The following is a 15841-nucleotide window of genomic DNA, read 5'->3' as shown; positions in this document are numbered from 1 at the left end:
GGCATGTTTATGATTTTTATTTTGAAATCTCTTTCAGAAAGATTCATGACTTCATTTCATTTGAATCTCTCTCTGTTGTATTTATAATTTTGCCTTGAACCAGATTTCTTTGATGCTTCATATTTGTATTTGGTGTCCTCTAGTGCCCAGAAGCTCTACTCTCTGGACCTGCTCAGCCCCTGAAGCAATGTTGGGGGTTGCAGGAGAGCAGTGTTGGCACCTGGGGGGAGGAAAGAGCTGTTTCCTGCTTCCTGGCTGCTATGCCTGTCTCCACTGCCAGAACCAGTGGGCCGAGCACACAGGTGTAAGCCTCTACACTTTGTGTTTGTAGCTGCTGTAGGTGGGGCTTACATCTGGCTGGCCTAATGCCATGGCAGGGTTTGCCATTTGTGACCCAGGTGAGGCTGTCCAGTAGGAAGGTGCAGCAGACTGCATATCATGAAGGGGTGCCTTGGAGCTGCATAGCCAGCTTGGAGGCTGGAACGCCTGAAAATTGTCAAAGTTCCCAACCTGCTGGGCAGTTTACCTGGACAATTTTATCTACCTGTCCTTTCTCCGGAGCAGTAAGCCCTGTGCAATCCTTGCCCCTTTAGCAGCCCTGCCACTGTTAGGAAGTGTCTCAGACTGCCAGCCTTTCTTTTGTCTCAGAGCAGCCATATGGATCCCTGTTTTTTTCCACAAGTGGCTAGAAGCTCAGTCTCTCCAGGTATTCTGCCTGTACTAGCTTTACAATTCCCCTAATCACTAGAGCACCATGTAATGTAGGTTTGTGCTCCCAGAGCAGATCTCCAGAGCTAGATATTCAGCAGTCCCAGGCCTCCACTTACTCCCTGCTCTGTTTCTTTTCCTCCCACCAGTGAGCTGGGGTGGGGGAAGGGCTTGGGTCCTACAGGGCCATGGCTTTGGTATGTTACCCTGTTCCAATAGGTATATTCTTTTATCTAGGTGTATGCAGTCTCACGCAGCCCTCTTTAGTGTTGCTCTTTCAGTATATTAATTATATTTTCATATTATATGCTGTTTTAGGAGCAAGCCTCTGTCTCACCTCATGCTGACATCTTTAATCACAAAGCCATCTTTGTATGTTGTACCAACCTTGCATTCCTAGGATAAATCCCACTTCATCATGTTGTATAATTTTTTTAATATGCTGCTGGGTTTGGTTTACTTAGTATTTTGTTAGAGATATTTGTATCTATAATAATCAGAGATATGTCTCCCATTAAGTCTTTTTTTTCACTTTTTGTTATCTTTGGTTTTGGTGTCAAGGTAGTGCCAAGCCCATGGAATGAATTGAGGTATTCCTTCCTTTTTTCAGAAGTTTGTGAAGGTTTGGTGTTAATTTAAATGCTTATTAGATGTTCTACTTTGAATAGTTCTTCCCCAAAATTCATGTCTAGTCAGAACCTCAAAATAGGACCTAATTTTGAAATACAGTCTGTAGTTGTTTCTTGGGGTCGCCATAACAAAGTTCCATACATCAAGTGGCTTAAACAACAGAAATGTATTATTCTTGAGTTAAGGATAAGTCCAAAATCAAGGTGTTAGCAGGGCTGGTTCCTTCTGAGGACTGTGAGGAATAATCTGTTCCATGCCTCTCTCCTAGCTTCTGGTATCCCCAGGCATTCCTTGGCTTGTGTCTTCTCCCTGTATCATCTGACCATTATCCCTGTTCTCTGTATCCAAATTTCCCCTTTTTATAAGGATATCAGTCATGCTGGATTAGGGCCAATCTTAATGACCTCATTGTAACATTATTAGCTCTGCAAATACCCTATTTTGAAATAATGTCACATTCTGAGGTACTGAGGGTTAGGACATCAACATGTCTTTCTTGGGTGGACATAACCCATTACCCTGTCTTTAGAGATGTAGTTAGAGGAGATCATAATAAAATAGGGTAGGCCCTATATCCAATATAACTGGTGTCCTCTTAAAAAAGAGACAGATGAGAGAAAGATACAAACAGAATGTGTAATACCATGTGTAGACAGAGAGTAATTAGAATGGAGCATCTACAAGGCAAGCATTGCCAGCAACCTGTGAGAAGGGAGGCATGAAACAAATCTGAGAGCCTCCGTTCTGTATCCTCTCCTGCATCTCAAATGCATGCATTTGATCATCAAGGCTGTTTTTCTCTGTGGTTCAGGTTGGAAATTTTTTATGTTCATAATTATGTACTGACCCTTCTATTGTGTCCAATTTGCAGTTAATCCCATTCGTTTTTAGTATTGCTCAATTTTAGAATTATTTTTCTCTAGTTTCTACATCTCTTAATTTCCTATTCTTGTATCAGTATCTTTCTTTTTAAAAACAAGTGTACTTGTATTGATGAACTTTTCTGCAAAATTACCTAAGTCATCAGTGAGTGTGTTTTTATTGACTATTTTGTTTAACCAAAAGCCACTCTTTCTTTTTCATTGTATATTGGGCATTGTAATTAATGTTTTGAAAAGATTGTTTGTTATGTTCCTCAGAAGGCTGTTGGGTTTTATTGAAGAAAGCAGTGAAATTATTGATGGATCAACTTGATGTTGCAGAACCTTGACATTTATACTTTGCTAGGTCTGGTCTTTTCCCACTTTTCCCATGGCCCTAGGAACATCTCCAAGTCCTAGAGACATGTTCTTTATATTGAAACCAAGGAAAGACCGGATGTAGGAATAAAGTCTGATTTGTTTATCAAGCCCCTCCAAATTGGAAGAGAATTCCAAACTCTGTGGTCTTGTTACTGGGCAACCACTGAAATCTCTGCTCAGATCTGCTTTCCAGTTGTTTTCTCCTGGGCTTCTTAGAGTTTCATCCTGTGCACACTTAGTTGACTCAGCCAAGGAATCAAGGAACGTTCATATGCCAATTTGGCAGCTCCTGTACGACTCTTTCCTGTCTAGGGTTATTATTGGCAGAGGTTTAGTCTGGCACAAGTCATTTGCATTTTGCCAGAAGTACTTTTTTTCCTATTAAGATTCATATTGGTGACTCATTTTCTCATTTTGATAGTGACTTCATAATTTAATTGTGGGAGTACAGGAGCCTGGATTTATTTTTTTCTCCAAAAAAACATGTTATAGTCTTATGGTTTCCAGCAAGTTCCATGAAAAGACTCACTTTTATTTTCTTGATCTGCACATTCATGGCTGTAGTTTGTGGTTGTAAACCCTTGATCTATAAGAAGGGTCAAGGAGCAATACATTTCTCCTTGGATGTGGCCTATTCACTTTAACAGTATCTCTTAGATGAGAAGGGTTTATTTTTGGTGAAACATCATTTTTTTCTGTTATGGTTAATGTCTTTTGTGGCCTAAAATATCTGCCTATCCCAAGAGTCATGGAGGTATTGATTTCTTCTAGAGTATTTGTTTTGCTCCTTCATATTTAGATCTGTAATCCATTTTGAAAAAATTCTGCATTGTGTGAAAGCACCAATGTTCAGTTTCTTCTTACACATATACCCAGTTACAACAGCTCCAAATGAAAAAAACTTTCCTTTCTATATTGAATTGCTTATTTTGCTTAAAGGCCAATGACCATATATATATATATGTATGGGTCTATTTCTAGACTCTACTCTGTCCATTAATCTACCTGTCCTAACTCTAGTACCACACTCTATTAGTGTTAGCTTTACAGCAAGTCATGAAATTGAGTAGTGTAAGGCTTCTAACTCTTGTTTTCCTTCTTTGAGATTATCTTGGCTATTCTGGGTCTGCTGCACTTCCATATACAGTTGCCAATTTCTACAAGAAAGCCTTCATAGGATTTTGATTTCACTGAATCTATAGATCAATTTGTGGGAAACTGAGAGCCTAACATTAATGCAGTCTTTCAATTCGTGAACGTATTTATTGCAGTCTTCTATAGTTTCTCTCATCAGTATTTTGTAGTTTTCCAAGTATGTCTTGCACATCTCTTATTAATTTTCCTTCTAGCTACTTGACTTCTTTGCTATTACAATGTACTTTAAAGTTTAATTTTCAATTGTTTGTTGCTAATGTGGAGACAATGCAACTGATTTTTGCCTCCTGTCCTTCAAAATTACTAGTTCTGGTAGGTTTATTAAGTAAACACTTGGTGATCTTCAAGAAATCAGAGAACAGGAGAAGTGTCATATAATTGGAGACATAATCTCATTTTCAAAGCAGTAAAAAGTACTTCACTCTTTGTATACTTTCTCTCAGTTATCACCTCAGAAACACTACTGATTTTCTTTTCCCTTTGAAGAACATGGAATTCTGGAGTTAAATTTGCTTTTGGTTTAGTTCTTGAGAGGGAGAGCACTAGAGCTTTATAGAGGAACCTCTGCTTTTCAGCTGAATGTAGAATAGGGAAATGAGGACATGCCCTACATGCCGCCTTTCATATGTACACTGGTGATCAAAATACTATTTTTTCAGAATGCCATTTATAACAGAAAGACACATTATAATGGACTGGGATTAGAGTAAAGGTAGATAGATTTATGAGACAAATTATCCTTAGTTGTCACATGTGTGAATTATTCACTGGTCACATATCCCATCTTTCATACTTTGTTTTCTTTTTCACTGTTTCTTCCCAATTTGCTTTACAGCAGTGATTAGCATTCTGACTAATCTACAGACAGCTATAATGAGCAGGGATCCATTTTAACTTCAAATAAAACCAATGTAAGGCACAACTATTCAGGAATATTTTATATTTTCAAAGTATTTAGGAATTATTTAATTAGAAAAATAAAGGCAATGGGATTATCTATCCGGTTCTAAAAGTACCCATGAATTAAATCACTCACATCATTCTCTTAAAAAACAAAACAAAACAAAACCTAAAATGACATTGGCTTTTAAGCTTTCTTACAGTAAGGAATAAGACCAAGCTATACTAGAGTATAAAAACCTGACATTCTGATCATGAAAATAATTTATTGATTAGACATCTGGTTTATTCAAGCATTAGGCCTACTGAAGATAGAATTAACACAGCCCATGTAGTAGTAGGAAAAAAAAAATCCATCCAGCACCTGCTTCATTTCAAATTCTGCGGGGACAAAATTCACACATTCTTTACTACAGTCTCACCCTAAAGCATCCACATGTGCTTGATATTATTAACTGGAATAGGATATGAGAAACCTTCCGTACACTCTATTTGGCAAGTTATCATTAGTGATGCCACTTTCAGAAACATTCTTAGGCACAAGAAATAGCACTGCCTGCAGTGAGAGTCTTTGATAATCAAAATAATATCATTAAATATAATCTTACAAATAGGAAGGAAAATATATGCATTTTTGCCAATGGATTGCTTTACATATTGGGAAAAAATGCCACAAGATTTTCTATGAGATTAAAATATTAATGCAATTGATACTCAAGTTTTAATTAGTTATTTTGTGGTATTAAAAATCAGAGAGAAAGAGGACTGATTTAGGAAAGAAATGCAGGACTAGTAATATGAAATAGTAACTGCACTTTTTTGGAAAACCCATTAAAAAATGCTAAACATTTTTAGTCAAATTTTATTTAAAAAAAAAAAGCAGCAGCTCAACATTACAATTCAAGGGCCTAATTCAAATATGCACTTGACAATGAAGTACATCTGAATATGGAATGAAAAATGTTTTCCAAAAAACCATCAAATGTATTATTTCCAAATACCCAAATAATAAATCACTTCTGCAGGCCTTTTGTTGGATGGAATTATAAACAAAGAACTGAAGATTTATTGCTGTGGAAAGAAATCTGTAGCACAGTAGTATGAATCTTGGGTATTAAGCATAATCAGCTGAATCAATTAAGTTAAAAATCTAATAAAAAATTTGTGTGTGAAAGTCTCTAAGCCAGTTGACCCAAGAGCAACCGAGATACCTAACTGGTTGAATGAGACCAGACACTATTTTGAGTCTCCATTTTTTGAAGGCAATTAAAAGTTACAATTACAATAGCTCACAAACTAAATAAAAGGAATTGTAGAAAGTAATTAAAACTATGTTCAGAGTGTTTTTTTTTAAGCCCAATTTCAGCACCCCAAGGAAAAAGAAAGCATCCATGACTATCATAGATGAAAACAAATGTCATTGGAATTAGTTATTTTTCCCCACTGAGGTATAAAATCTATATAGAAATTTGATACTTTAACAAATTGTACTTCTCAGTTCTAATTTCCTTTAAACCCTGTTTAATATAGTTTTTTAATTGTAAAAATTTTTTCATGATTCTGAATCTAGTTTCAGTTCCTCTTCCATTTATTTTTATATCAATATTTAATATACTACCAGTTCTAATCAGAAAAAAAATCTTGGAAATCTCTTCACTATGACAGCACATTCAGTAGAAATTACTGGTGTGTAAGCAAACCATAAAATGTGCAGCTCTCTGGAAAGCACATTCTGTTATTTCATTGTCTGAATATTCTTTATAATGATTCTTGATGAAAGATTCTTTCAATCTTGTAAACATCAGTGTGCACAGTCTTGCTACTACGTATTTTCATGTCCTTGGGCAGGAAGGCTGGTTCACAGCTAGTGAAAAGCAAGAGGAGTCTAAGTTTTAATGGCTGATAAACCTTACATCCTGCAGGAGGAAAGCACTTTTCCTTTTTTGCTACTTAAGAATGTGGCAGAAATGTATGCTGAGGTAGCCCAGTCAATCTTTTTTTTCTGTAAATTTGGTCTCAGAATATTTCTGGAAGGGTGACATTTCGAAGAAGCCACTGCTGGGACCGACTTCCATTGCAGTCTCTAATGCTGGGCACCTGACTGTCCTCTTCTGTGGCTTTATCCAGGCACTGATTACTGTTCACATGCTGCAGGGTTAATTTCTGAAAGTGACAGAAAAAAAGTCAAAGTGGAAAACCAAACCAAACCATCTAAACCATTATTTTTGATGATTACTAATTCCTCTGTAGGAAAGGTTTTTTAGTTTTTTGTTATTTTGCAATAAAGATTTTTAAAAGACAGTTGGAGGAAAGGTGTCTATGTAAGGATAGAGAAGGGAAGGAGAAAGGCACTGGGGTATAGTGGGTTACACTGGATTTGCAATAAGATTAAATTTTAAGTCTCAATTCCCCATAAGCTCTGTATTGCTGATAAATTTGTATTTATTTGTGCTTCCGTTTCCTTAAAAAAAAAATCAGATTAGTGGTTCCTAATTTAGGATCCTCAATCTATTTTCAAAAAGCTATTTCAAAATTGCTTCATTTCACTGTGATAAGGCTGTTCAAATTAATTCTGTGATTCCAAATCTCAAATTCCTAGAATGGAAGTCCTTTTGAAGACTTAAAATCATAAGAAATTTAAGATTTCTACAGCAATTCTTAAATAAATGGCAGACACAGCTATATATAGCTTCCTATCTACTTGTTTACATTTTAGACTTGATGCTATCATAGTGATTTTTCGGATAATTTCAAAAGGATGGGAGGATGAGAGTTAACAGATACATACTAATGAATGTAGTTCCACACCCTGGTCAGGTTAAGGACTCCAAAGCAGCTGTGTAAGAATCTACATTAAGTGTTATCCTAGAAGTGTATATGACTATAAGGATATGGGAAATGAGTTCACGTATGTTTATCTCTTTTACTCAGAAATGGTTTTATTTTACTGTAATTCTTATATATGGAACACTTTACTTTCATAAGCCTTCTTTTGTACCTATGTGAACTTAAAACCTAATGATTGTATACAACTATTTTAGCTTTCAGTCACTTGTTAGTCTGTGTATGGTCAAAGTGGAAATGGGCAAATGGAAGTATGCATTTGCAGATACCATGATTTACAATCAACACTGCCTTTTTAAGACTTAAAGTATCTAATACTTAACCTAACCTAAATGACTAAGAACAGAGCTGGAAGAGAACATGGCTGTGGTTTTTATTTCTTACACAAATGCTATAATAGTTACTTGTTGAGAGGATGAGCTTTGCAGTCAGACATTTCTTGGGTGAATTCCAGATTTGTCACATGTGAGACAAAAACAAAGCACATAAAGGAGCTCTCAGACATTCCGAAGGCCCTGCAAAGCCTTCATCAGGTCCACTGTCAGTATTAAAAAACTAAACACAACAAAAAGTTAGTTGAGAAACGGGTCTTCCTCACCCCAATTTCTTAAAATGTGTATTTCGCTTATTTAGATTTATTAAAACAAACTTGTAACAAAGACATTGGTTATTGTTCCATGCTGGGTATTTAACTGTTCAAAATTAAGGCAGAATCCTCAAAATTTCAGGAGGCTAACCTCTCTTTAGGACACTTGAACTTTGATGGAGAACTCCGTTCCAGGTAGAGCTCTGTGACACAGTGGGGACTGTTGTCACTGTACTCAGCAGAGGACCCAGTCAGCCCTGACTAGTCTCCACATGAAAAAGCTTGATTAAGACAACTGGGCAAACAAGTGACACATAATAAATGTAACCTTTGAAGGGGAGGACAAAAACTGTATCATTGCATAAAGTCTATCTGAAATCTAGAAAAAATAATTTGCTACCTATAATCTCTAGATTTAACTGGGTCAAAATCTCCTTTGTTACAGAAAGGACAACCACAAGTACTCAAAGCGAAAGAACCTGGTTTCAAACACTATGCTAATATAGAAGCAGGACTTAACGATAAAGAATATGAAAATTTAATCAAAGGTAGTATGGTATTGTGCAAAGAATCCTGGATCAAGACTCGTAGGTCTGTCTGAGATCTGATTTACCTGCTCTGTGAACTTTCCATTCATTCTGGGATCCAAGTCTACAAATTTAAAACAGGTCCTGGATTTTATTTCTAGGTTTCATTTGAAACCTAAGATTTCATAGGTCTAGAATAGAGATTACTGACATTAAATGTTTTATTTTCCCAGATTACTGTATTTTTGACTGATGGAGGCAGGACAAGTGTGACAGGCCACCCTGGAGCTCCCATGCAGTCAGCTCAGGCCTGCAAACATGCACCACAGCTTCACTGTTCCTCTGCCCAGTCTGGACCCTCCCTTTCCTTTCCATAGATGCTGATCCAAAGCATTCTCCCAAATAAACATCCTGAACACGAAACTGCATCTTAGGCTCTGCTTCTAGGAGAACCTAGCCTCTGACAGCAATATTATGTATCAGGGAAAACACCCTATAAAGTGCTCCAGAAGTTTTAAAACTAACTTTATATTCTTTTTTTTTTTTGGTACCATTCATATACAATACCATGTCCAACACTATGATTTCTAGACTCTCCCCATTATCAAATCCCCCCCACATACTCCATTACAGTCACTATCCATCAGCGTAGTAACATGCTGTAGAATCACTACTAGTCATCTCTTGTGTTGTACAGCCCTCCCTGTGTTCCCGCCCTAAATTATGTTTGCTAATAGTAATGTCCCCCCTTTTTTCCCCTTATCCCTCCCTTACCCACCCATCCTCCCCCGTCCCTTTCCCTTTGGTAACTGTTAGTCCATTCTTGGGTTCTGTGAGTCTGCTGCTGTTTTGTTCCTTCAGTTATTTTTTTTTATTCTTATACTCCACGGATGAGTGAAATCATTTGGTACTTGTCTTTCTCCACCTGGCTAATTTCACTGAGCGTAATACCCTCTAGTTCCATCCATGTTGTTGCAAATGGTAGAATTTGTTTTCTTTTTATGGCTGAATAATATTCCATTGTGTATATGTACCACATCTTTATCCATTCATCTACTGATGGACACTTAGGTTGCTTCCATTTCTTGGCTATTGTAAATAGTGCTGCGATAAACATAGGAGTGCATATGTCTTTTTCAAACTGGGCTGCTGGATTCTTAGCGTAAATTTCTAGGAGTGGAATTCCTGGGTCAAATGGTATTTCTATTTTTAGTTTCTTGAGGAACCTCCATACTGCTTTCCACAATGGCTGAATTAGGTTACATTCCCACCAGCAGTGTAGGAGGGTTCCCCTTTCTCCACAACCTCGCCAACATTTGTTGTTGTTTGTCTTTTGGATGTTGGCCATCCTAACTGGTGTGAGGTGCTATCTCACTGTGGTTTTAATTTGCATTTCTCTGATGACTAGCGATGTGGAGCATCTTTTCATGTGTCTGTTGGCCATCTAAATTTCTTCTCTGGAGAAGAATCCGTTCAGAGCCTGTGCCCATTTTAATTGGATTATTTGCTTTTTGTTTGCTGAGGTGCATGAGCTCTTTATATATTTTGGATGTCAAGCCTTATCAGATATTTCATTTATAAATATATTCTCCCAGACTATAGGGTGCTTTTTGTTCTACTGATGGTGTCCTTTGCTGTACAGAAACTTTTTAGTTTGATATAGTCCCACTTGTTCATTTTTGCTTTTGTTTCCCTTACCTGGGGGGATATATTCATGAAGAACCTGCTCGTGTTTATGTCCAACAGTTCTGCCTATGTTTTCTTCTAAAAGTTTTATAGTTTCATGACTTACATTATGGTCTTTAATCCATTTCAAGTTTACTTTTGTGGATGGAGTTACACAGTAATCCAGTTTCATTCTCTTACATGTAGCTGTCCAGTTTTGCCAACACCAGATGTTGAAGAGGCTGTCATTTCCCCATTGTATATCCATGGCTGCTTGATCATATATTAATTGACCAAATATGCTTGGGTTCATATTTGGACTCTATTCTGCTCCACTGGACTATGGCTCTGTTCTTGTGCCAGTACCAAATTGTCTTGATTACTATGGCTTTATAGTAGAGCTTGAAGTTGGGAAGTGAGATCCCCCCTGCTTGATTCTTCCTTCTCAGGATTGGTTTGGCTATTCGGGGTATTTTGTGGTTCCATATGAATTTTAGAACCATTTGTTCCAGTTCGTTGAAGAATGCTGTCAGTATTTTGATAGGGATTGCACTGAATCTGTAGATTGCTTTAGGCAGGATGACCATTTTGACAATATTAATTATGCCTATCCAAGAGCACAGGATGAATTTCGATTTATTAGTGTCCTTTTTAACTTCTCTTAAGAGTGTCTTGTAGTTTTTAGGGTATGGGTCTTTCACTTCCTTGGTTAGGTTTATTCCTAGGTATTTATTCTTTTTGATGCAATTGTGAGTGGAATTGTTTTCCTGATTTCACTTTCTGCTAGTTCATCGTTACTATATAGGAATGCAACAGATTTCTGTCTATTAATTTTGTATCCTGCAACTTTGCTAAATTCAGATATTAGTTCTAGTAGTTTTGGAGTGGATTCTTTAGGGTTTTTTATGTACAATATCATGTCATCTGCAAACAGTGAGAGTTTAACTTCTTCTTTACCAATCTGGATGCCTTTTCTTTCTTTCTGTTGTCTGATTACCATGGCTAGGACCTCCAGTACTATGTTGAATAAAAGTGGGGAGAGTGGACATCCTTGTCTTATTCCCAATATTAGGGGAAAAGCTTTCAGGTTCTCGCTGTTAAGTATGATGTTGGCTGTGGTTTTGTCATATATGGCCTTTATTATGTTGAGGTACTTGCCCTCTATACCCATTTTGTTGAGAGTTTTTATGATGAATGGATGTTGAATTTTGTTGAATGCTTTTCAGCATCAATCAGATGATCATGTGGTTTTGTCCTTCTTTTTGTTGATGTGGTGAATGATGTTGATGGATTTTAGAATGTTGTACCATCCCTACATCCCTGAGATGAATCCCACTTGATCATGGTGTATGATCCTCTTGATCTATTTTTGAATTCGGTTTGCTAATATATTGTTGATCACTTTTGCATCTATGTTCATCAGGGTTATTGGTCTAGAGTTTTTTTTGTGTGTGGTGTCTTTACCTGGTTTTGTTGTTAGAGTGATGCTGGCTTCATAGAATGAGTTGGAAGTATTCCTTCCTGTTCTGTTTTTTGGAAAAGTTTAAGAGAATGGATATTATGTCTTTTCCAAATGTCTGATAAAATTCACTGGTGAATCCTTTTGGTCCAGGGGTTTTGTTCTTGGGTAGTTTTTTTATTAATGATTCAATACTGTTGCTGGTTATTGGTCTGTTTAGATTTTCTGTTTCTTCTTTGGTCAGTCTTGGAAGGTTGTATTTTTCTAGGAAGTTGTCCATTTCTTCTAGGTTTTCCAGTTTGTTAGCATATAGATTTTCAAAATATTCTCTGATAAATTGTATTTCTGTGGTGTCCATCATCATTTTGCTTTTCTCATTTCTGATTCTGTTTATGTGTGCAGATTCTCTTTTTCTCTTAGTAAGTCTGGCTAGGAGTTTATCTATTTTGTTTATTTTCTCAAAGAACCAGCTCTTGGTTTCATTAATTTTTTCTATGGTTTTATTCTTCTCGATTTTATTTATTTCTTCTTTCATCTTTATTATGCCCTTCCTTCTGCGGTCTTTGGGCCTCATCTGTTCTTCTTTTCCCACTTCTAATAATTGTGAATTCAGAGTATTCATTCGGGGTTGTTCTTCCTTCTTTAAATGGGCCTGGATTGCTATATACTTTCCTCTTAGAACTGCCTTCACTGTGTCCCAAAGAAGTTGGGGTGTTGTGTTGTTGTTTGCATTTGTCTCCATATATTCCTTCATCTCTGTTTTAATTTGGTCATTGATCCATTGTTTATTTAGGAGCATGTTGTTAAGCCTCCATATGTTTGTGAGCCTTTTTGTTTTCTTTGTAAAATTTACTTCTACTTTTACACCTTTGTGATCTGAGAAGTTGGTTGGTAGAATTTCAATCTTTTTGATTTTACTGAGGCTCTTTTTGCAGCCTAGTATGTGGTCTATTCTGGAAAATATTCCATGTGCACTTGAGAACAATGTGTATCCTGCTGCTTTTGGGTATAGAGTTCTGTAGATGTCTGTTAGGTCCATCTCTTCTAGTGTGTTGTTTAGTGCCTCTGTGTCTTTACTTATTTTCTGTCTGGTTGATCTGTCATTTGGAGTGAGTGGTGTGTTGAAGTCTCCTAAAATGAACGCATTACATTCTATTTCCTCCTTTAATTCTGTTAGTACTTGTTTCACATATGTCAGTGCTCCTCTGTTGGGTGCATATATATATTTATAATGGTTATGTCTTCTTCTTGGACTGACCTCTTTATCATTATGTAATGTTCTTCTTGTGTCTCTTGTTACTTTCTTTGTTTTGAAGTCTAGTTTGTCTGATACAAGTACTACAACACCTGTTTTGTTCTCCCTATTATTTGAATGAAATATCTTTTTCCAGCCCTTCACTTTTAGTCTGAGTCTCTTGTAGGCAGCATATACATAAGTCTTGCTTTTTATCCATTCTATTACTGTGTCTTTTGATTGGTACATTCAGTCCATTTACATTTAGGGTGATTATCGATAGGTATGTACTCTTTGTTATTGCAGGCTTTGGATTCGTGGTTACCAAAGGTTCAAGGGTAGCTTCTTTACTATCTAACCATGTAACTTAACTCACTTACTACACTATTATAGACACAGTCTGATGATTCTTTCTTTCCCTTCTTATTCTTCCTCCTCAACTCTTTATATGTCAGGTGTTTTATTCTGTACTCCTTTGTGTTTTCCTTGACTGATTTGGTGGATATCTGATTTTGTTTTCATTTAGTTAGTATTTGGTTAGTCTGCTTTCTTTGCTGTAGTTCTGTTTTCTCTGGTGACATTTATGTAGCCTTAGGAGCACTTCCATCTAGAGCAGTCCTTTAAAATACACTGTAAAGATGGATTGTGGGAGGTAAATTCCCTTAACTTTTGCTTATCTGGGAATTGTTTAATCCCTCCTTCAAATTTAAATGATAATCTTGTTGGATACAGTATTCTTGGTTCGAGGCCCTTCTGTTTCACTGCATTGAATACATCATGCCATTCTCTTCTGCTTTGTAAGGTTTCTGCTGAGAAGTCTGATGACAGACTGATTGGTTTTCCTTTGTGGATGATCTTTCTTTTTCTTTGGCTGCTTTTAATACCCTGTCCTTGTCTTTGATCTTTGCCATTTTAATTATTATATGTCTTGGTGTTGTCTTCCTTGGGTCCCTTGTGTTGGGAGATATGTGGACTTCCATGGTCTGAGAGATTATTTCCTTCCCCAGCTTTGGTAAGTTTTCAGCAATTATTTCTTCAAAGACACTTTCTATTCCTTTTTCTCTCTCTTCTTCTGGTACCCCTATAATGGGAATATTGTTCTGTTTGGATTGGTCACACAGTTCTCTTAATATTCTTTCATTCCTAGAGATCCTTTTTTCTCTCTCTGCCTCAGCTTCTCTGTATTCCTGTTCTCTGATTTCTATTCCATCAACAATCTCTTGTACCTAATCCAGTCTGCTCTTAAATCCTTCCATTGTTTGTTTCATTTCTGTTATCTCCCTCCGGAATTCTTCCCTTAGCTCTTGCATATTTTTCTGTATCTCCATCAGCATCCTTATGACTTTTATTTTGAATTCTTTTTCAGGAAGATTGGTGATTTTGGTTTCACCAGGCCCTCTCTCTGGTGTCTGAGGGAGTTGTAACTGAACAAGGTTTTTCTGCTTTTTCATGGTGATGGGTGTGGTTGCTGGCAAGTGGCATGTGTGTTATCTGGGAGAACAAAATCCCTTCCTGCTTTCTGGTTGCCTTGCCCATCTCTGCTCCCTGTGCCAGTCAACTGCACACAGGCAGTAGCCTCTGAGTTAATCCCCTGTGCAGGCATGGGCAGGGTGGCCGTCAGGATGGCCTAGGGCACTGGCAGGGGTTGCAGGCAAGCAACGTGTGTTCTGTCATGAAAACAGTGTCCCTTCATGCTTCCTGAACTCTGCACCGGTCTCTGCTGCCTGTGCCGGACAATCTCACACAGGCAGCAGACTCTGGGTTAATCCCCTGAGCTGCCATCAGTGGGGCAGCCCTCAGGATGGCCTAGGGCACTCGCAGTGGTTTCAGGCGAGCAGTGTGTGTTTGCCTCGAGAACAGAGCCCCTATGTGCTTCCCAGACTCTGCGCAGGTCTCTGCTGTCTGTGCTAGTCAATCAGGCACAGAGGGCAGCGTCTGGTTCAACCCCAAGCTGACATGGGCGGGATGTCCTTCGGGATGGCCTAGAGCACTGGCAGGGTTTGCTGGTGGGCAGTGTGTGTTCGCTGTGAGAACAAAGCCCCTTTGTGCCTTCCAGACTCTGTGCCAGTCTCTGCTGTCTGTGCTGGTCAACTGCAGGCAGGCGGCAGCCTCTGGGTCTGGCCCAGTTAGCCACGCACTGGGAGACACCTCTGTGTGGTTGCTGTGGGTGGGGCTGCTCCCCAGCTGTTCCACAGCAATGGCAGGTTAGCCAGTTTGCTTGCAGTGCCAGTGGGTGAAGTGAATGGCAGGCTGCTTTTCACTGAGGGGCTTTGGAGCTGCATTGCCACCCAAGGGTTAGGGTACCTGAAGTTTCTTAAAGTTCCCAGCCTGCTGGGCTGAGTGTACCTGGACGATTTTGTTCACCTGTTAAACCCTTGTCCCTTTAAGACTTTTAAATTGCCCGCTTTTCTTTTGTCCTAGGGCAGCCGGCTGTGGGAACCTGTTTGCAGTCTTAGTCTCGGATTTTGCTTTTCCGTTCCTCTAATGTCCAGTACACCATGCAATGTGTGTCTGTGTTCCCGGTGCAGATTACTAAGGCTTGCTATTTAGTAGTCCTGTGCTTCCACTCCCTCTCCACTCTGATTATTTTCCTCCTGCTGGTGAGCTGGGGTGCGGGGAGTGCTCGGGTCCTGCCGGGTCACGGCTTTGTATCTTACCTTTTTCCATGAGATGTTGAGTTCTCGGAGATGTAGATGTAGCCTGGCTTGTGTACTATATCTTCTGGTCACTCTTTTAGGAATGGTTGTATTTGCTGTATTTTCAAATATATATGGTTTTGGGAGGAGATTTCTGCCACCCTACTCACGCTGCCATCTTGAGAATCTCCAAGGGCAATTTTATATCTACCTTTACATTCTTAACTGTAAATTTAAGTTTGTTATTTACATTCTA

General features: G+C 38.2%; 1 protein-coding gene and 1 long non-coding RNA gene across 5 annotated transcripts in view; one reads left to right on the top strand and one right to left on the bottom strand.

The window, feature by feature from the left end:
• Nucleotides 1-15841, top strand: part of LOC118972269 (uncharacterized) — a 169281-nt gene that overhangs the window by 139989 nt on the left and 13451 nt on the right. The window lies entirely within an intron of this gene.
• GALNT1 (polypeptide N-acetylgalactosaminyltransferase 1) overlaps nt 4658-15841 on the bottom strand; it is a 131043-nt gene continuing 119859 nt past the window's right edge. For all 3 annotated transcript variants that reach the window (XM_037017478.2, XM_037017484.2, XM_073212913.1), the window contains one exon: nt 4658-6797. In XM_037017478.2, the coding sequence (XP_036873373.1) occupies nt 6651-6797 (147 nt within the window). In that variant the 3' untranslated portion in view covers nt 4658-6650. The remainder of the gene's footprint in view (nt 6798-15841) is intronic.

This window comes from Manis javanica, chromosome 9, assembly GCF_040802235.1.
Source record: "Manis javanica isolate MJ-LG chromosome 9, MJ_LKY, whole genome shotgun sequence".
In the NCBI taxonomy this organism is placed as follows: Eukaryota; Metazoa; Chordata; class Mammalia; order Pholidota; family Manidae; genus Manis; species Manis javanica.
The sequence above is the reverse complement of the archived record's forward strand: the minus strand, read 5'-3'. Positions and strand labels throughout refer to the sequence as shown.